The sequence below is a fragment of the Myotis yumanensis genome, unplaced genomic scaffold (assembly GCF_028538775.1).
Source record: "Myotis yumanensis isolate MYYU_CA2020_CCGP unplaced genomic scaffold, mMyoYum1.0.hap1 SCAF_8, whole genome shotgun sequence".
Lineage (NCBI taxonomy): Eukaryota > Metazoa > Chordata > Mammalia > Chiroptera > Vespertilionidae > Myotis > Myotis yumanensis.
This window is the reverse complement of record NW_027223759.1, coordinates 20148712-20170824: the sequence shown is the minus strand read 5'-3', so window position 1 is coordinate 20170824 and position 22113 is coordinate 20148712. Positions and strand designations below refer to the sequence as shown.

Sequence of the window (22113 nt, the reverse complement as noted above, 5' to 3'; positions counted from 1 at the left end):
CAGATCCTAACCAGAACTTCGCTGGAGATCCCGACCAGAACTTTGGCTGGAGATCCTGGCTAGGCTGCTGATCAAGTGAATGCTGCCTCTGTGTCATTCATTCTTCGCCGACTCCGTCCACACCTTTGGGGACCCCTGGACCTGCTGGGGTTGGACTTCAGCAAGGGAGCTCTCATGTGAGGGGCCAGAGGCCCCCAGTTCCAGTGTTTCTCCCTTTGGTGTATCATCTGAATGTGTGTGAGGAAGACAGACGCCTGCTCCGCCTCTCCTCCCCCAGTGCCCACCCCAGGGGAGGTGGGGGGCCAGGGACTCAGCTGGGGGTCCAGGCAGACACTGGGTCCTGGGGTTACAAGTGAGGGCTCCACACCTTGAATTCCCACAGGCGGAGACCATTGGAGGGAGATCTGCCTTCCTCCTGCCCCATCCTTCTCCTTCCAGTTTCATGATGGGAAACCGAGGCTGGGCCTTTCCCACTTCCCCAGAAGTCGGGGGGCCCCAAAGACTCAGGCAAAAGACACACAATTTATTTTTCCTTTCTTTATTCTTAAGTAAAAGAGACCCAGGGGTTCAAAAATAAAAATGTCTTCTTCCCCCTCCCAAACCTGGACCCCAGCTCTGCCTCTGCAGCACCCCTTCCTCCCAGCAGGGACTTGAGAAGGGGCTGCAGCCTCTCCTATGGGAGGGGCAAGGCGGCGGGTGTGTCAGGCTCAGTGCTGGTCTCTTTCCCAGTATAAATACATGTGTTAAACTCCTGGGAAGCCTTCCCCCACCCACCACCCAAGCATTCTCCTCTCTGCCTGTGTTCGGAGAGGGGGCAGGGGGGTGCCAGGCACCGGCTGGTTTACTGCATCCGCTCATTGTAGTAGCGATGACACTCCGGGTCCCCACGGACTGTAGGGGATCCCTGAAGCAGCTTCCCGGTGTTGGGGTTCACGCACCAGCACTCCCCACGCTGCCCATTCACAGCCATCTTGCACTAAAGAGAGAGAAGAGGCCATGGAGGACACCCTGCAGCTGCCAGCTTTCATTATGTCGTTCAAGCCTGTGCGCTGAGCCGGGCTGCAGGGTGGTGCGTCTCCGCTTCACTGTGCGCCAGGGGGCCTTGCTAAAACGCAGCTTCCTGTTCAGGGGGGCAGGGGTGAGCCTCACGTTGGGCACAGCTAACACTAAAGCTGCCGGCCCTGGCACTGCCCTGGATGTGCAAGGCTGCTGGGGACACTCAGTGTGAAAGGACTCGGCCCCCAGCGGCAGGGAGGTCCCTCCTTGGGGGTCCAGTATGGAGTTTAATCAGTGTGAGATGAAGATGCTTGTAAATGGTCGAAGGCAACAGTAGCACAGGTGTTCCCAGGCGCCAGGCGCCATGTCAGCAGTCTATATGCTGCTCGTTACAATTTTTATCTAACACGTATATTCATGTTGTTCTCACAGCCACTGTGTGAGTGCTCTTTATGTCACCACTGTATAGATGATGATACAGGGGCACAGGCCGGGTAAGGAACTTGCCCAACATCGCACAGCTAGTAAGAGCCATCGCTGACATACCCACCACCCTAGCATTCTCCCTGGGGTCCCTGCTCTAGCCATAAACGAATGACTCTTACAAACCCTTTCAGTTACCCACACTGCCTGTGTGTTTGTTTGCTTAGAAGAGATCACTATTTCTTCTTGAGCTCCCCATGAGGTAGCTGGCTTACATTCAGAGGGCACCTGCACAAATAGCGGTAAACGCTAGAGTGACACTGAGAGGGGCAAGGTGCCTGCCCTGTGAAGGAGGTGGGGAAGTGAGACACCCCCACTCAGGATCAGCAGAACCCCGCACCCCATCTCCTGGCTCTGCACATCCACCTCTCCCTCAGTCCTGACTGCCCACTAGGATCACCAGGGGACCTTTTGAAAATCCCAGTGCCCAGCAACTACCCAGACTCACAAAATCTGAAACTCTGGAGGTGTGGCCCAGGCCCCGGTGTTTTTAAAGCTGCCCAGCAGGTCTGGGTGTGCGACCAGGGCTCAAAGCTGCCACTGCTTGAAAACAGGATGTCCACACTCCTCACCTCTTTCTCCCAACCACCCCTCCCATGCCTTCTCTCTGTCTGGAGTGAAAGGCACATCTATGTGCTGGTTCTCCCCATCCAGGCGATGAGTTGGAGGAGGAAAGGAGTGGACTGGAAAAAAGGCAAGTGACAAATATTGAACAGCCACTAACAGTCATCGCTACAGACTCTGTGTGGTGATATGAACAACACTGACAATGTCCAGGGGAAATCTGTGCACATCGGTGACCAGAAGCCACCGGAACGAAGCGGGAGGCAAGGAGAAGGTTTCCGGTGGTTTACTTACACTTCCCCAAGGTTCTCTAATTCCTGGTTTTTAGAAATATTTTGAGTGGCATTTCTCCATCCTGATCCTCCATCCCTGAGATCCTTAACAATCAGAGAGGCTAATTGGTCAGCGGTTTAAATCGACGATTCTGGAAGTGGGATCTATGCGCCATCAGCAGGCCCTAGCACCTTGCTAGAAATGCAAACTCTTGGTTCCCACCCAACCTTCTGAATGGCGGTCTCTGGGTGTCTGCCTGGGAATGACCGCCAGGTAAGGAATGCTCAATCAAGGCTGAGAAGCACTGTGCAAGCCACCTCTCTTCTCCAAGAGGCTCCCTCCCAACCTGGACACCGAGCGCTGCTGGCGGGTAGCTGGGTAAGTGGAATCAGCCTCTGCCAGGCTGGAGGCCAGGGAGGGAGGCCTGACTCTCGGGAGCTCGGTTCTCAGACCTCAGAGGGTTCCAGGTGCGTGGGGCAGGACCGAGGCACATCAGAGGCTTGGGGAGATCCTTTCTCACCTGTTTGAGGTTGTACAGGCCGTTCTTGTCACAGTTGGGGATGTGCAGGGAATAGAGGTGCTCCAGAGGGCCCCGCTCATCCGGCAGGCGCATGGTGGAAATACGCTCCAGGACCTGGTCCAGTTCCTGCTGGCAGGGGGTCTGTGGGTGCAAGTGGGCACAGAGGAGGCTTAGAGATGGCCCTGGGAGCGACCCCAGAAAGAAGCTCATGCATGGGAAGGGACTTCCCCAAGGCCACACGGGTAGTTGGTGGAACGAGGGACTTCTGACCCCCGGCCCAGTGAGCTCACTACCATATCGTGTGCCCCATCCACCCCTGAAAGAAAGTGGCATGGCTGTGAGCTTTCACTCCTCTCCTCCATCTGCGTCAATGGCTCTCAGGGGTCAAGATGGAATCTACTTACAAAGACTGAATTCAGGTGGTTGTCTCTGGATCCATCTACCCTAGCCCAGTAGGAATGGCCCAAGCTCCATTCCTTTGCGTAAACCATCGGGGGCCAAGACCCAAGACGGCAGAGCTGGGCTGGAGAGAGGAGGAAGTGAAGCCGAGGGAGGGGAGCCCATCGCAACACGAGTGAGCAAGCTCAGGTGGCTCCATCGCCACCTCTAGCATCCATGTTCCTGCCTATGTTCCAAAGCCATGCAGAGATGTGGAGGTTTCAGAAGGAAGGGATTTCAAGAAACCATAGGCCCCGTCCATTTCACAGCCAAAGACACTATGGCCCCTCAAAAGAGATGCTGATCTGCTGTTTGCCCTCAAGGTCACTCAATGTGTTAAGGGAAGAACAGGAAAGTCCTGTTTGCCTGCTGACAACACAGAACACGGATCTTATTGGGGTGCCCTCCCCACTGTGAGACTCCCTCTACATGTCCTCCCACCCCTCCAACTAGACCCGACCCCCTCTGACCCTGGGAGATGGGGGCCGGAGCTTCTTGGAGTCCTCCGGGCCGGGTGGGTGCTTGCCACCCTTGCCCATTTGGCGATGCTGGTCGTTGGCCTTCTCCCGCAGCACAGCCATCTCCTTCATGCCCGAGGTGAAGGCCTTCCGGCCGGCGCTGCCTCCACCTCCCACGATGGTCCCGTCCTCAACCTCAGGGTGGTCATCATCTGCAGAGAAGCAAAGAAGTTCCAGAGAGATGGGCCCTCCAGGGACTGTCTGGAGCCCTGACAAAAGGGAGACGAAGAGAACTAACAGCTAAGCAATTGTGCTGAATGACTTCATGGATGATCCATTTCCGCTTCACAGCAACTCTTAGGTGGGCCCTATGACGCCTTAAACGCCTGCTCTGTTCTGCCTCCATCCTGGGAGGTGGAGCACAGAAGGATAACTGTCTTCAAGGCCCTAACCGTGGAAGGGGTTTGAGTCCCTCCTGGGGTCCATCATTCTCCGGTAGAAAGACCTCCCAGAGTCACCTGTCACTAACCCATAAAGGAATTCATCATTTGTGGTCTGAAAGGGCACGGATTGGGTGAAATTTTAAAACATGGAGTTGGAATCATCACTACCAGAACTTACAGTTTCCAACACCCCCTGCTGTGACTCTTCCTTTGCCTGTTTGCCCCTCCTGTTGGTCCCCTGAGGCTGCTACAGTCGTACCCCAGTACCCTGATTTGTTCCCCATTACACCAGGAGCCCCAAGAACAGGAACGACGACCTGCTCAACTTTGACGTTTCACCTTATCACATCCTGACATTTGTCCAAGGAACATCCATTAAGTCTCTTTTCGACTTTCTTAAACTGCCCATCAGTCAACAACAGAGAAAAGCTCCTATTGTGTGCCCAGCTCCGGTGCTCGAACCACTGACGGGGCCAAAGATGCATCCCTCAGACAAGTCCTAGGGGTCAGCGCTCAGGACAAGGCCAGGCCTTCCGTGAGCCTGGAAACAAGTTTGATGAAGAGAGGCACCGGATGAGTGTGTGTGCTGCAGTCTCTAGGCAGGGCTGGCTCATTCGTTAGGCACAGCAGGCACAGTGCCCAGAGGTCTAGCGAGTGTTTCAATATCTTTTAAAATCAGAAGGAAAAATAAGCTTTTAGTTCCAAGAAAATGTCTTCATATACAACACTGACACGTTTGTAGCCATAAGACACAGTTATAAAATATGATTTTAGAGTATTTCTTGGAGGAAGGGGCCCCCCAAAGGCAAAAATGTCTCAGGCCCACAAAAGTCAGTAAGGAAGCTCGGATCCAGGTACAGAAGACGGGGTCCCTCGGACAGGCTTCTCCCCGGAGGAGCTGTCCCGAGATGCCCCCACCTCTCTGAGGCGAAGATCAGCTTGTCCACCCGCACAGAGGCCACCTGGATTCAAAGGCATGTTTCCTTCCATTCCTGTATTGATCTCACCCCTGCCAACGAACATGCCAATCAGATGAGGGCATGCATGGGCCTGGTTTGCTGCCGCACATGCTGACACTCCACATTTGAAATAAAGCCCTGGGAAGGGGAATAAACTAACTGACTGGGTGGAGACCAGAAAGCACTGTGGGCTGGGAAAGCCTCATTCCTTGACTGTTGCTATCCCCAGCCAAAGAGGTTCAAGAATTCAGACTTCCAACTCTAATCGCCTGAATCCCTGTTTCACCACTTAGCTGTGCAGCCCCAGGTAAGTTGCTTAAGCTCTCTGTGCCTCTGTCGCTCATCAGTAAAATGCAGACAAACAGCAGCCATCTCTAGTGGGTGGCCAGGAGGCTTCCGAGATGCTGCGTGCAGTTACAGTGCACTGAGGCTAGCTCTGAGCTGCTTCCACCCCCCTCCCTGCCACCCTGAGGGAGGGAGTGCCCACATCGCCTCCCACACTCGGTCAGACAAGGCCGTTCCCGCACATCACCAAGTTCTTCCCATGCACTCGCTCAGGTGACAGAAGCCGTCCTCAGGAAAACATTCCAGATGCAGAACTCCAGCTAGAGATGGAATTTGCTCTCAACACAAAAACATCAAGTTGCATTTTTTCTGCCTAAGAGAATTAGGGTCAGAATAATATTTATTAAGTAACCACTTATGTATGCAGCTCCGTGGGCTACAGTGCAAAGGTTACTCCAAAAAAAAGTTCTTACTGAGCCAAGTCACATAGCTGGAAAAGGCTTCGGGCTTGGAGATGATGGAGAGGGACCCCCCCAAGGCCCGTGCAGAGGTTGTCCCCTGGGGATTAGTAAGCATTGGCTGTTCTCTACACAGATTCCCAGGAAATAGGTCGACACCGATTATATACGGAAGATCGAGCTTTTCCAGAGAGAAGTGGGGGAGACACAGAGGCAGAGCAGAGAGTCCCAGTCTCGTTTGGGGAGGGCTGTCAGAGCCTGGAGAAGTCCCATCCTGCTTCAGGTGTGTGGCCACACCTTCCCACCTTAGGTGCCTAGAGGACAGCTGGAGATGAGAAAGGCTGGTGGAATAGGAAGAGATGGACAAGTTGTCCCATTTCACAGATAGCACACCCAGGACTACCATCTGGGTCTATAGGAGCATGCTCAACCTCTCTGCCGTCATCAGAGGGGCTTTGCTATGGGCAGGGGTCCATACACTACCCCTGACCCAGCCTCACTAAGCCAGCCAAGGAGGGAGAGTTGGGAGCTAACGCACCAGGAGAAAGAGCTTTGAAGACTTCATACCCTGGTTTTATAGCGCTGACGGCCTTATTCAATGAGAACCTGTGTCCAGCAGATCCTTGCACTCAGGAAACCTCATTTTCTCCTAGTGTGATGCTCTGACCTCAGCGCTCCATTGGACAGTGGGCAACTCCAGATCTATGGGAGACCTTAGGATCTACAACCAACCCCTAGTCCCTCCTGCTTCAAGTGTGAGGCGTGGTGAGAAAAGGAGACCTTTTTCCAGAACCATCACACATCTTCACCACAGCTGTCTCCTTTCTTGTCTTTCTTCTGAAAAAACCTAGTCATCTTCCAACTTTCTCCTTAGACCGTCTCATGGTTATGTGAACATCTGAGAGCAGGTGATACCATAGAGATGATCTAATGCAGCCATGAATCTGTTGTTCCCTCCAATGGGTTTACCTCCTTTAACAGGTCATAGCCCTTCACCAGTGGATTCCGGCTAACAGGCCAAGAGGATGCTGGCTGCCTTCCCGGTTCCATCCTTCTTTGATGATTTCTCCCCAAAAGCACTTAACCTTAACATATGTTAGGCAAATGAATAAATACTGTAATCTCCCTCCCTCCTGGAAAACTTCTCTATTAACATCCATGGCAGTGGATAATTCATTAATAAGCCCAACTGGACAAAGAACTCTGGGAGTCAAGAGCCCTGAATTCCATCCAGTCCTGGCTTTGCCACTTAGGACCCAACCATCATTTTGGCCAGGCTCTGTAACTTTCCTGAGCTCTAACTTCCCACGTCTGAAAAATGGTTCCCAACTCAAAGCCTTGGCCAATGGGTCTAGTATGATAGGAAGAACGGTGCTGGCTGTGTTTGTGATGTTACCTAGCCTGGACTCTGAGTGATACCAGCAAGAAATTTAAGATGTGTGGGCTTCAGTGTGCTCATCTACAAATTCAGGGAGCTCGACAAGCTGACTGGTTCCCAAACATAGCTGTTCATCAGAAATCCACTGAAGAGCTATCTAAAAATGGCGTCCTAGACTCCAGCCTCAGAATTTCAGACAGCAGCCTAGACCAAGATCAAACTCTGGCTTTGCAGGGCCCCATTCCTCTGTGATTCTCTCTCCTGCCTCCATTTCCTGAAGAACTGCTTGGTGATGGGAGAAAGATGCCTCTTCTTTTCCAGAGACATGGCTTCACATACACATTTTGCAAAGACACAGTCAAGTAAGCTCGTTCCTCTCACCCGCAGGTTCATAAACAGGCACACGTGTGTGCTTGGATGCACGCAGAGGAGCCCTTCTTGGCCAGGCATCGTGGGGATTCCTGGAGCATGCCCTCACAGCGCCGTCTCCTGAGTGAGCAGAAATAGCGCAGCCTCTGCAGAGCCTCCCTGCCTATGCACTCCCCCAGGGCTGCTTTATAAACACCAGGGTCATTCCTGGAATCACAAAGACCCGGGGAGGGTCAGGGCAAAGGCAGACAGTTTGAGAAAACAAAAACAAGCTCAAATTCAGCCAAGGTCCTCCAGGACTCTGCGAGCCAGGCTGTCCTTGAAGAGCCAGAGAAATTGATATCAAGATGGCAAACAGCACTATCAGCTTACTCTTTCCCATGGTTCCCAAACACTGCTCCCCTGGTTCAAATAAAGCCACCCAAGAACCTGGCAAGGTGACCTACCTGCTGAAGGCCCAAGTGAGTATAGAGCAGTGATGGTGAACCTTTTGAGCTCGGCGTGTCAGCATTTTGAAAAAGCCTAACTTAACTCTGGTGCCGTGTCACATACAGAAATTTTTTGATATTTGCAACCATAGTAAAACAAAGACTTATATTTTTGATATTTATTTTATATATTTAAATGCCATTTAACAAAGAAAAATTAACCAAAAAAATGAGTTCGCGTGTCACCTGTGACACATGTGTCATAGGTTCCCCATCACTGGTATAGAGTGTGCTTTGGTGCAAACCTGGATCGGAGGCTATGGGAGCAGGGAGCATGTGCCTGACCCAGCAATTCTGCTCCTCTGAGACATGTGTGCAAGGGCACATGCACAACAATGTTCATTAGAGGATTAGTTGTAAAACTACTAGCAACTGGACCCAAAAGTCTTTCAATAGGTGGATGCCGAAGGGCCAGCCATGCCCAGTGGAAGGGAGACACCTGTTCTGGTTCCTTGAGGACGAGAGAGGAAACAGCCTTAAACTGAAACAGGAGAGATCCAGGTTAGAAGCCACCCAAGAGTTTCATGGGAAAGAATTTTAAAAAGTGACAATTTGCACATTCTTCCTCCGGTACAGTTTAGGAAGAACCTTTGGACGAAGAAGGAAGATGGACAATAGGAACTCCAAGTGTCTGAAGGCCCTTGACTGAGTTGAGGAGGGGCCTCCCTGGGCCAGGCACTCTTGCATTTGCACTCAACTCCCTTCCCAGCTCCCTAGCCTGAGTGCACTGGCAAAAAGCCGTGGGTCCATGCTTTTCCTACCTCCTCCAAAGGATGGAAACTTCTTGAAGACACAAACTTGGACTTAACTTCCAGAGATCTAGAGAGAGAGAGAGAGAGAGAGAGAGAGAGAGAGAGAGAGAGAGAGAACAGGAAGGGAGCCGTTCTGTGTGCTCAACTTCTTTTTTTGGAAGGAGGAGGATGTGCTTCCTCTTCCCAGACTGAAGAAGCAAATGCCCATTAGATGTGCTTCTCTTACTTCTGTGACTTTATTCTCCAAAAAGGACTCTCATTTTTTCACATCAGGCTCTTCCCAAGAGCCTGGGTCAAAAGGCAAAAAGAACTTCTGTTTACTTGCATTAGCTTTGTGTACATCTCCACTGACTTGGTTTCTTCTTAGAGAGTATTCAACTTTTTCAAATGCTTTTCTTACTGCCCTCCAGGATCACAAGGCGTGTGCAAGGACAGCTGCATTTTTGTGCAGTTAGTCTCAGAATTTGCACATAGTATGTGCTCAACCAATGTTTCAACATCAGGAAAGCTGACTATCCAGAGAGCATCTTAGCTAGAGTACCACTCTCCCACCTAGAGTACCACCATGGCTCACTTTCCTGGCCCCTCCCTGACCACCTAGGCCCCAGAGCAGCAGGAGTGGTTAGGAGTACAGAAAGGCAAAGAGCACCCAGAAGCATGAGATGGGGGAGGAAAGAGACTTCCCTCTCCCAGGACCCAGTCAAACAACTGTCTCTATGCTCAGTTCCAATGGTGTGACCTGGCAGACCAGCTCTCAAAGAGGAATAAAAACTGGCTCCTACTCACCTCTCTGCTACCACCCTCCCCCTTCCGACTGCCTCTTCTCCATCCCAATAAGGCTGCTGTCACATACTCCAGGCCTGACAAATTGAACCCGGAGGATGCAAAAAGGAACTAAAAACCTGCAGAGATGTCCAGGATGTCCGGCCACACTCTTAAGCCAGCACAAGAAGCGTCCTGAATATAAATAAGTACCTTTAAATAGGTCACCATGCTTTCCTTTCTCTTCAACCACAAGTTCATGGATTTTGTCTGATAAAAGACTGCATCACATCAGCTGTCTCCCTGGGTTGTGCTCAGCTGGTCTCAAGGCAGCAAACGGAACCAGAGGCAACCAGCAGAGCCAAGTGAGACTTCTCTCCTCTGGGGCATACATGGGCCATGGCCAGCCGTCAGCCACTGGTAGAACCATAACGAGTGACAGTGGCATTGAAGGCCATGACTGCCCACTGGAAAACCCTCCACCACTGACTCCATTCTGGATTTTCCTGGCAAAAAGCAGCGCCCAAGTAAGCCACATCTGTGGGAGAAACCACACTTCGGACCAGGATTCTTAAGTATCTTTTTATAAACTTGGCCAATCAGAAAACATCCAAAACCAGGCATGTGGATTCCCCTTCTGCTCTGTGTGTGGAGTCCAGAGGGGGAAGGAAGGAGGGATCAGAACCTGCATGACCACATCTGAGCCTCTATCAGCGAGTTTGTGTTAAGTGGTTTGTGGACATAACTTGGTGTTATCAATTGCATGAGGCCGATAACTTCTATCCCCTCTCACGTTTGACAAAAGAAAAAAAAGTCATATGGTTTGAGGCCAACTGTACAAAGTCACGTAGGCAATGGCAGAGCCAAAAACCAAACCCAGGCTGTTTAGCGTCAGGGCTCTTAACCAACCAGAATGGCATCTGGTCACTTGGCATCACCTAAAGGTAGACTTTCAACCAGACCTTTTAACCCCCAGCACTTCATTTCCTCTGTTCCCCATCACCTCACCCACTCCATCTCCACAGGACCTCTCTTCCCAGTGAAGGAACCCATCCTCAACAGCCTCCAGTAAACCCATTCCATCCCCTTCCAGCTTTATCCTGCCTGACACACCCCCTTCCACTGCTGCACTGTTGCTATAGAAACTACTCAGCCTTATCAGGCAGTGGCTGGGGCAGGGCACCAGGGAATTGTTATTTACATTTTATCTTGGCCTCAGGCACTCAGAAAGCAAGGTCACCAACCAGAGCAACTTGGCACCTCCATCCAGAAGTCAAGATAATAGACCTAAAAGCGATATCCTGGGGAGCTGCAGAGAGGGACATTTTTGAGAAGTTATGCCTTAATTACTACCTCCCAGGGAAAGGGAGCTTTTCCAGGCAGCAGTATATAATCCACTGCTTCTTAGCCTGTGTGCCTCTGATGGAACAGAGCCCTGGAATGAGAAGCTGGAGACCTGGACTCCATTCTGCTCCATACGTGATGGTCTGTGCTTGCCTTGGCTTTGAACCTGAATGCAGCCATACATAATTTCTTTATCTGTCAAGTGGGGAGATTCCTGAGGCTAAAACAGAAATGAAAAAGAAAAAAAAAAAAACCCTACAGACACTTTGGTAGAAATGGACTTGTCTAAGAAAAAAAAAAATTATCATTGCTTTGCCGTTTACCCTTTGAGGTTGCCCCTGTGCTCACTGCACCCTCACAATCCAACTCAGATTCCTCTAGCTGGAAGGTCCCCATCTCCTCACTCCCATCAAAATGGACATGCTGAGCAAACTCCTCTTGCCTCATCTCCACCCCCACTTCCCCAAATTACTAAGACCTTCCTGGGCTCAGCGCCCTCCCCTCCCCAGCCTCCTGGCTCCCTGAGCTCAGTTCCTTGAATGAACACAGGCTGACACACCTACACCCGTCCACTAATTAGAAACCTCCCCAGGCTCTTCTCCGGCCAACTTAACCAGGGCCTGCTCTCCTGGCCCCAGCTGGAGGCCTGCCAGCCCCCCCTCCCCAATCTCTCTCCTGCTCCCTCCCAACAGCCAGGAAGAGATGTGGGACTGGCGGCCAGAGGGGCCTGAAAGACCTCGGGCCTGAAAGACGGCCAAATGTCCCCCTCCCCCTACAAAAAAAAAGCAAAGAGAAACAATTCCGGACTACAGTCCACTCTGTACTTCTTTCCGGGGGAGCAGCTTTCTAAGCAAGGTTTCCCTGCGTCCTGACTGGCACCAGGAGCCCAGCCAGGCTTTGTTCAGGAACAGGCCTGGGCTGATGGTTAGGAGCCAAGTGGGGGAGAGGCCTAGGGGGAAGTCTGTGGAAAAACGTGTCCTATAGTCCGTACACTCTGCTCTTTGGGGAGGGGAGTGGGGGGAGGGCAGTTACTCTGGAACCTGAAAGCAAAGACATTTCTCTGGATGGACTACCCACCTATAAAGTGGACCCAGAGTCTAAGCCTTAGACTCTAAGGGGACCGGCCACCCCCGATTCCCAGCAGCAATGCTGTGCTTTGTCCCCACTGTGCTGGGCCTTCGCACGAGCATACACTGGCCCATGAAGGCTCAGCATCCATCTCCTCTGCTTCTTGAGGCCTCACCTCCATCGATGCCTGAGAACAAACAGTCATCACTGTTCCCAGACAGGCTGCCCCTCCCAGGGCTCCCCAGGACCACAGATGCAGCAAACATTAGGACAAACTCCAGCATCCCAAAAGCACTCTTGCTCTCGACAGCCCCACTGAGACCATTTACCACCCCCAACAACTCCCCTTAAACCCCCCTCCCCCAAAAGTGAGGTAAACTCTGGAGGCTCCTAGTAAGAAAACGTCACTTTTTTGGAGGGAACATCCAGTTTCTTTGCCAGGATCACGTTCAACTTTCCAGCACTCTTGGCTCAGTCAGGATGGACTGGAAAGCCCCTTTTCCTGAAGCAGGAAACGGGCGCCATGGGGTCTTCGCTGGTTCTGACACCTCAATAAAATGTCCCCTTCGCACAGGCCCTACATCCTAAGTGTGCTAGGGCCGGCTGAGCATGACCCCATTGTTCCGAAGCCTGAGTCCTCGCAGGTTTCCGGTGGAAAAGGCAGCTTCCCACCCCAGATGTGGCCTCCAGTCCCCAGATCACAGCAGCTGGGGGCCTGATCCTATAGGTTGGCCGGCAGGGAAGGCAAGGCCCAGCCCTGTGTCACCTGTTTCTGAGCAGCAAGGCCAGCACAAGTACCCAGAATCCCAACTCTGAGGCCACCTCTGTCCCCCCACCGTCCCTCCACCCCATCTAGGCACTACTGAGCGAAGCTCCCATACCAAAAGTGGTCAGTCCCAGACATTAGCGGATGGGCCCCAAAGAGCACTGACTAACTGGTCCATAAAAAGTGCAAGGCTGCCGACTTCAAACCATTGTTTATGGTCGCCTGGGTTTATCCTCATTTACAGTATCATTTCCTTACCCTCTCCGCAAAGGGCTTCACTACCGCCTGTGAAAGTAGGTCAGAGGTATGGATGTTTCTATTTTCTAGGTGAAGAAGTAGAAATCAGGGGACTCATTACAAAAGAAAATAAAAAAACCCAAGTGCTTAAGCTTTTTATGTATGATCTCTCTTTACACACACACACACACACACACAAGCACACTCATGTGCAGGCATGACCCAATGGAGCTGGTTCTATCAATTCTTGATTTACAGATAAGGAAACTGAAGCTCAGAGAAAATATATCTCTGACTGGGCCCCTACATGTCACGGTAAAACCTTAGTGATGAGTGGCCTGCCTGACACAGTTGGTTGGCCTTCACGTTCAAGGCCCACTAGCTGAGCATCAGAAAGGAGACGTCACTTGCCAAGACTAAGGTAGCAACGTGTGTGAGAAGCTATGCGCCAGACACTGTCCACTAGCACAGTTGCCCTCACATGCATTCCATGCAAGAGACACAATATAGTGAATAATATTGTAAAAACTATGCACGGGGCCAGCTGGGTCCTGGAAATATTGGGGGGAACACTTTGTAAAGTATATGATTGTCTAACCACTATACACCTGAAACCAACACAAAATAATATTGAATATAAACTGTAATTGAAAAAAAAAAAAAAAAGATGGGGTAAGCAAGTACTACAAATATACCTCAGTGTAAATGTTTCAAATAGATTTTAAAATGGAAAGAAAAGACATGCAATCATGCCTATTTCACCCATCCCCACTCAGGTTCTCAGGGACAGGCCTGCACAGGCTAGGATGCTCCCACCCTCATCTCTCTCGGTCCCTCCTGCCTTCCAGTTCTTCACTCCAGGAGCCCGCCTTGGACCCTTTTTTCTCTCCTGACAGCTGCACACTGGCCACTTCCATTTCTGAAGTCCCCAAGCTCCAGGACTCGGGCCTGTTGAAGGAGGCAAGGACATGCAAATAACTGAACCTGAACCTGGCCGTGATGAAGCGAGGCTCATACGTCACCTGCACATGCAGGTGTCCAGGAACAAACCTTTTAGCTGACAGGGTCAAAGGCTTTTTTTTTTTTTTTTTTTTTTTCCAACAGTTCCCCTTAGTCAGAGGAAAGGTATCCAGCCAGGTTCGTCTCTCATCCTATTACTTACCTGCTAAGGTGCTCTTGACGAAGCTCAAGTCCTACACCTATAAAGTGGAGGCAAAAAGCCTCCCTCAAAAGGATGCCAGAGACAGAAGTTGGCAAAGCAGGCAAAGAAGCCAGTTTATAACAAGATAAGAACAGATGGAAGGATAACCCATCTCCTGGCGGCTGCCTGCCACCTCAGCAAAATGCTGGCCAGAGATAGCAAGAAGCGGAGGGGCCCAGGGCATCTGCCAACAGATCACCAGCTCCCCTGGTGGATTGAAAGGATAACTAACCTCACTCCTCTGGGCTTGGCTTCAGCAGAAGCAGCCCTATAACTAACCCTCTTGGGGGGAAATGGTCACTCCCCGCACCCACAAAGCCTGGCCCTGCACTGCCAGCCAACCACCCATCCTCATGTAAGGATTCGATTTGTTTCAAACATCCCAGTCCCCAATCACCTACATGGTCTCCCTCTAATTGGATCCCAAGAAAGGCTGGGCCAATATACTTTCCATGCCATTTTCTCAAGTTCAGGCAGGTGGCTTAGACCAGGTCCCAGTTGGGAGAGGCACGGAGAAGGGTCTAGAGCAGCGGTTCTCAACCTGTGGGTCGCCAACCTGGGGGTCGCGACCCCTTTGGGGGTCGAACAACCCTTTCACAGGGGTCACCTAAGATCATCGGAAAACACATATATAATTACATATTGTTTTTGTGATTAATCACTATGCTTTAATTATGTTCAATTTGTAACAATGAAGATACATCCTGCATATCAGATATTTACATTACGATTCATAACAGCAGTAAAATTACAGCGATGAAGTAGCAACGAAAATAATTTTATGGTTGGGGGTCACCACAACATGAGGAACTGTATTAAAGGGTCGCGGCATTAGGAAGGTTGAGAACCACTGCCTAGCACAATTGGCAGACCAAGACTAGCAGGTTCAGGACCTATCAAACCACAGCCTCCAAGCCAGCCCCACCTCCAAGGCCAGAGAGCACAGAGCAACCACTGCTTGATCCCCATAACCAAGAAAAGGGATCCAGGAATAGCCCCCTCAACTCCCCCATCTCCCCTCAATGGGGCGGTGACTCAGGGGGAGCAGCTTAGCAGAGCTAGTTCTGCGTGCCCTGTCCAGAAGGGGGGTGGGGGGAGTGGCGGGAGGGGGAGATAGTGGTGTTAGCAATCAGTGACAGTGGGTCTCACTCCTTCCCTAAGTCTATTTTATTTTACCACATTGAACTCAGTATGCAAATTTATGCAAGATAAGATGCAAAGCAGTGCTTTGAACCAGAAGTCCCGTTGCTTTTGTCCCTTTTTTTGAAGCTGCACTGAACCACTCACTGTAAATCTGTATTTGCCTCTGCCCCCTTTCTCCTCCCCCAGCAACGGCAGAAGCAGAGTCTGTGTGGTGCCCCCGCCCCCCTTCCCTCCCGCCAGGCCTGCCTGCTCGCCTAGACCAGGACTGTGAATGGCTGCTCAGTTCTATAGCACCTTTATATGCAGCCACTTGGGCGGCTCTGCCCCTGGGCATAATCCCCAGCATTGTACAGGGTGGGGAAGGAGGCAGGGAGCTGCTGAGGGAGGCCTTGAATTCTGAAAGGACCTGGCCTGGCCCAAACCCTCTTCTCCAACGTGTCCAGGCAATTCTGCCCAGTCCACCACCAACCACCCCCCCACACCTTTAAGGTGCAGACTTCACACAGACCTCAGGGTCCCTCTCTCTCATCTTTCTTCCAGACCACCCACTCCAATACCCTAATCTGACTTCTGGTTTCTTTGAATCAACAAGTCCCGCCTGACCGGTTTGGCTCAGTAGATAGAGCGTTGGCCTGCGGACTGAAGGGTCCTAGGTTCGATTCCAGTCAAGGGCATGTACCTTGGTTGCGGGCACATCCCCAGTGGGGGGTGTGCAGGAGGCAGCTGATCGATGTTTCTCTCTCCTCGATGTTTCTAACTCTCTATCCCTCTCCCTTCCTCTCTGTAAAAAATCGATAAAATATATTAAAAAAAAAAAAAAAAAAAAAAACAAGTCCCAGCCCATTACCCCCAGGGGATGCAGGCTCAGCACCACTGAAGTGCCTCTCCCCTCCCCCACCCCCTTGCATCCCTCCCACTCCCAGGAAGCCAGCGACACAGCCCCTGAGCCCTGGGAACAAAGACAAAAGAGCTAAGAGTGAAGCCGGAACTGCTGGGGTTTGCTGCCTCAAACCGAGAGGGTATGTTTAAAATTCTCAAAAGCAACCTGCTCAAAGAGGAATGCAGGCTGGGGTGGGGGGAAGGGGAGGCTCACTCTTCAGATGGGGGAGGAGAAAGGATGGGGAGAGTAGGAGGCAGCAGCCTTCAATGTTCAGGTCTCTTCTGGGCCAAGCTCAGTCACCGGCCCCACCCAAGTCAGACCCCAGCGCTCTCTATGCAGTGCCCACTCCCTGCCCCAGCCCAAGACCCTCTTGAGCACAGAAGCCTCAAAACGTGCCCCTCTCTCCTCCTGACACCCTGCAGGCCCAGGCTTCTCCCCGCAGTGCCCTCATCACCCCCAGCCCTACTCAGGCCTCAGGCACCCTGCTCTTGTCACTTCTTCCCAATGTGCCCACTAGGCTTCTACCCCCACGCTGGCGTCTGTCCCCTCTTACCAGTCGGGAGCACATGCTGAGGAGGCAGCTGGGGCTAGTTGGGGGAAAGGAGTACCATATCCAGGACGAAAATCCAGAGGGGCATCCTTCCCATGAACTCACTCACCCCATTGTCCCCGGGCTCCTCCGACAACTCCCCCCTCCGGCTCCAGGCTCCAGGGAGGCCGGACAGGAGAGTCTCTGCATCTGTTCCCTTCTGAAGACCCTAACCTGCTGCTGGAGGGTGTGGAGCAGGAGAGCTGGCTTTCAGGCTGAGAGTAAGAGGTATGAAGCGAGAAAGAAAAATAGTAAAACGTTTAGGAAGGACATGTGCCACGCACTTTATTAAAAACAGTCAAAATCCAAAAGATTCTATCAGCTTGAAGGCCTTTTGCAAAGCTGACCCTGCTGAGAAAGAAGTTCAGTTTGTCCGAGTCAGGTCAGAAACCGAAGTCTCTCCCCATGGACCCCGAGGTGCGAGGGGGTGATGGGGGAGAAACGCAGGACTGAGGGATGGGCGCCCACAGTGAGAGGGGCTTCGCCAAGTCTCTTTCCTTTTAAGTATTACTTTCTAAGAGAAGCAGGATGGAAGGGCTCACTCTGAGGCAGGCTGGGAGGGAAGTGAGCCAGAGGCAGAAGAAAGGGACCGAGGTGTTTCCCTTGGAGTCTGCTCGGAGGAAGCCCGCACTTGCTCTGCACTCAAGGTCAAAAAGCGCCAGAGAAATAGGAAAAGATTTCAACTCTGACCCCTAAGTCCATTCTCAAGGAGAACAGGGGGAAACAATAGTAGGCTAGAGGGACAGTGGGGGCGGGGGGGGGGGGGGGGGGGGGGGAGGAAGGGGGTGTGTGAGTCTGGGTGGGGGTGAGGAGCAGTTGTACAATGACCAGAAACTGAGAAGCAAGAATGTTTTCACTTTTTCTTTTCTTTTTTCAAGTTTCAGAAACTTGGTCAGACTCCCTTGCTTTTTAAACAACAGGCAGCGGACACACTTTACCACTGTCTCCAAGAGGAAAGAAAATAATTACAGCTTCCTCCAGACCACTGTGGCAGGAGGCTTTTGTAATGTTAAAAACATACAAAAGACAAATGAGGTCCTTATAGTTTGGTTGTGTCCCTCAAAAACATTTTGGAGGGATGAGGGCCCCTTACAAAGAATCTCAGGGTTCCCATTCTATCGGATAGGAAGTTTTGTCAAATTAGAATGAGGGGTGGTCCGGAGGGGGCGATGGATACACGTCCCTCCGGTTAGAGTAGCTGCACCTCCAGCTTCCAAGTAGGGGCCCAGGTGCTACACCCAGCAGCAGGGCTGCCCGGCCAGGACTGCACCTGGCGACCCGGCTTCAGTTACAGCGACTCAACTGCTGAGGTCTCTTCCTCGCCCCCCAAATACCTGCCCCTCTTGTATTTTTCCATCCAACATCGCAGTAGTAAGAGCCTTTTCGTTGTTTATGTGAGAAAACAGCGGAATCCGGGTTTTTTTTTACCTCTAAGAAACCCACTTTGCCAAGTACCAACAAGTCCTTTCTTCCCACCTCACACTTCCTGTAGCAGGAGTCCCTGCACGCGCACTGCCTTCTCCTTGCACCCCTCTTTCACGTGAGGTCCCCTCTATCACGGGCACCGGCCACCTCCACCCCCCAGCAGCGCCTTCCACCGGGACCCTTCCAGAACCCTCAGGCCCTACTCCTACGGATCTGACCAACCCCCTCCATCCCAGTAATCCCCCCACCCCGCCCCAAATAGAAGTCAGGGTACTTTCCACCCGGGGAAACCATTATAACAGGGGTGCCTTTCTCCCCACAGATAACTAGCCAGGCTCCTCCCTGCGCTCCAACTCCAGTCCCCTCTCGGGCTTGACTTTCAGGTCCCCCTCCCGACAGTTCCCCGAAGCTGGCCAGGGACCCCGCTCTACCTCCGCTAACATGGTCTCTGAGGTCCTTCCCTGCAGAGCAGCCACCAGCCCGGCCCCACGCTGCCCTCCTGGCTTCTCCCACCTAGTGCTCCTCCCCCGCGTTACCTGCACCCTGCTCGGGGCCGTCGGAGTCGCGGCCCTTCTCGCAAGTGCCGGCGCCCTGGACCAGCGCCTGCAGGGGCAGCTCGGACCCGGGGTGGGGATAGCAGCGCAGCCCCTGGGCGCAGCGCGGGGTGTAGACGCCGCATGTCTCGCCTTCCAGACGGGCGCACACGGAGCAGCAGCCGCAGCCCGGCTCGCGGACCAGCTCGGCGCAGGTACGCCCGGTCCCGGCCGACGGGGTCCTGCAGGCGGCCAGGCGCTCGGGCGAGCAGGGCGGGCAGCGGAACAGCACCTCGGCGTGCGCGCCGGCGCCCAGCAGCAGCAGCAGCAGCAGCGGCGGCAGGAGCAGGAGCAGCGGCAGCGCGGGGCCACCCAGTTTCGGCAGCATGTTGGCCACGGGGAGCGCGCGGGGCGAGAGAGCGGGCAGGTGGCGAGGCGTGAGCACAGGAACCGACTCTCGGGCTTCTGTCCCGGGCGCTGCAGCCGCGTCCTAAAGGGCCCTGCTTCTCCCCGCCCCCTGCTTTCTCCCCTCCCCCTTCTGGAGACCACCCCCTTTCCCCGACGCTCCTGCGCGCGGGCCCACCCCCACTTCGTCCCGCTCTGTAGGTCGGCTCTGTCCCACCACATCCTTCCACCCTGGGCTCCGACTCCCGGAGAGTAAGAATCCCTTGGGGGCTTCAGTAGGATTGGCGCGGAAATGAAGAGTGGGCGCTTTTGTCTCCTTTTCGGTTCAGTTCGCGAGTTAATTTGCACGCTTCCCGTGTGGCCGGCACTGGGCTGCTGGGGAAATGCAAAGGACAAAAGGCATGGTCTTGACCTTCAAATAGATTTCACTCCCTCTATCCTGGGTTTTCACTGACCCGCTGATGTGTGCTTGGGACAATGATTTTGGTGTTGAGTCGGGAGGAGGTTCGCATCCTCTAGATCAGCTTAGCCCCTAACAGTCCCCCTTAGTGACCATGGCAGTTCCCCAACCCTGTGAGCACCTAGTAAGATGTAAGTTCTGGACACAGAAACCTGCTCCCTTCCCCGCTGCCCACTCTGCACTCCCCTGGGGGGAAAAAAAGTGATCCCTTAGTCACCTGCCCCCCTACCCACAGATCTGGAGGCATTTGCTGCAGGAGAGATCCCAGAATGCCCTGCTTCATGGGTGTTGGGGAGGGTGTGAGAGAACACCCTGGAGTACGGTCATCTATAGCTCCCTCCAATAATGCGGATGGACGGAGCAGGGTGACCTCCCTTCAGTGTTCTGTTTGATTTACTGAGTCATCCGTCCAAGTTGTCTCCCACCCCCCAGCATTCCAGCTGGACCTGCCATCTCCCAGGGCTGTGACCCTAACAGAGATCCTTGTCTGACAGACTCTTTTGGTACGGGATGGACCATTAAGCTGCCCCCAACCAGATTTAATTTCTCAGTACAGTCGTGCACCACAGGAGGACGGTACTGTCAACAAGAGACTGCATGTACAAAGGTGGTTCCATAAGATTATGAAGGAGCTGAAACATGCTTATCGCTCAGTGAGGTCACAGCCATTGTAATGTCCTTGCCTAACACGTTACTCATGTGTTTGTCGTGATTCTGATATAAACAAACCTGTGCTGCCAATTGTACAAAAGTATAGTAGGTACAATTCTGCACAGTATATAATACTATATACTATTATTTTTAAATAGTTTTTGATATATTTTTATTGATTTCAGAGAGGGAGAGAGAGATACAAACATCAATGATGAGAGAGAATCGACCAGCTGCCTTCTGCACACCCCACACTAGGAATCAAGCCCGCAACCCTGGCATGTGCCCTGACCAGGAATCAAATCGTGACCTCCGGGTTCATAGGTCGGCACTCAAACACTGAGCCACGCTGGTGGGGCTGAGTATCTTGATTGCATTACTTTCTCTTGTGCTTGATTGTATCTCGCATTGCCGTATACAGTGACATGCCGTACAGGTTTGTAGCCTGGAGTAATAGGTTAAGTGCACTCCATGATGCTCCCACAATGAAGAAATCACCTAATGACACATTCCTCAGAGCGCATCCCTGTTGTGAAGCAGTGAGTTACTGTACTTCTGTGCCACACTTCCCCCCACCGGAGCCCTGCACTCCAGCTCTTTCTAACTTTAGGACTCAGAGCCATTTGATACAACTCAACAGCTATTTACCAAGTAGCCATCTGGCCCTGATGATGAGGTAGGTGCTCAGCAAGGCAAGTTCCTGATCTTAAGAAACTAACCATGTTATGGGAGAGACTTTGGTAAGATAAACAAATCACTGGTTGTCAGAGGCTTTGCGGAGGAGAAATGTTTAGATGGAGATGTGATGGGGATTTCATGGGTACATCAGATTTGAAATTGAAGCTTGTAAGTCTACCAGGAGAAATGTAGGGACAGCAAGGGCACCCAGAGCAGGGAGATCAGCCAAAGCCAGGACATGGAAATGGGAAAGTGAGGTTGGAAAAAGGAAGCCGAATCCAGTTGACTTGTGTGGAGGTTTGGCTTCATTTGGTGGGCAGAGGGGTACAATTGTCCATGTGTGAGTAAAGGAGTGAAATAGACAGAGCTGGACTTCTAGAAATCACTAGAATGGTGTCCAAATCTGACAGCAGTAAAAAGTGCCAAGCAGCCCTAACCGGTTTGGCTCAGTGGATAGAGAGTCAGCCTGCAGACTGAAGGGTCCCAGGTTTGATTCTGGTCAAGGGCATGTACCTTGGTTGCGGGCACATCCCCAGTGGGGAGTGTGCAGGAGGCAGCTGATCGATATTTCTCTCTCATTGATGTTTCTAACTCTCTATCCCTCTCCCTTTCTCTCTGTAAAAAATCAATAAAATATATATTTAAAAAAAATTTTTAAAAAGTGATAGGCATGGGGAGGTTGTTGGCCACGCCTCCTTGCTGTGCCCTGGCATCTTGTGCCTGCCTGGTAACATTTGTTTCTGTTGCTCTCACGCTTGGAGTATGAGCACCTTCAAAGTAGGACAGTGTCTAGCGTGACTCTTCAATGGAAATCTAATGCCATCCACACGTTAAAATATAGTAAAAAAAGAAATAGATGGAACCCATTTTAATAATATACTTTATTCAACCCAATACATGCAAATTATTATCATTTCAATGTGGAATCAATATTAAAAATTATTACTGAGAGATTTAACATTCCCTTTTTTAAAAATATACTAAATCCTCAAGTTCTGATGTGTATTTTGTGCTTACAACACATTTCAATTTGAACTAGCCAAAGTTCAAATTCTCAATGGCCACATGAGGAGAGACTACCATGTTGGATGGGCTATGGATCTAAAA

The 22113-nt window shown here is 51.9% G+C and overlaps 1 protein-coding gene across 1 annotated transcript; it reads right to left on the bottom strand.

Moving 5' to 3' along the window:
* Positions 1-522: 522 nt before the first annotated feature.
* Positions 523-19281, bottom strand: IGFBP2 (insulin like growth factor binding protein 2). The gene is made up of 4 exons (XM_070422091.1): positions 18816-19281; positions 3745-3944; positions 2837-2977; positions 523-976 (listed from the first exon to the last, which is right to left on the bottom strand). Exons 1-4 carry the CDS (start codon positions 19198-19200, stop codon positions 842-844), a joined length of 861 nt encoding a protein of 286 aa, XP_070278192.1. The 5' UTR covers positions 19201-19281; the 3' UTR covers positions 523-841.
* Between the last annotated feature and the right edge of the window lie 2832 nt (positions 19282-22113).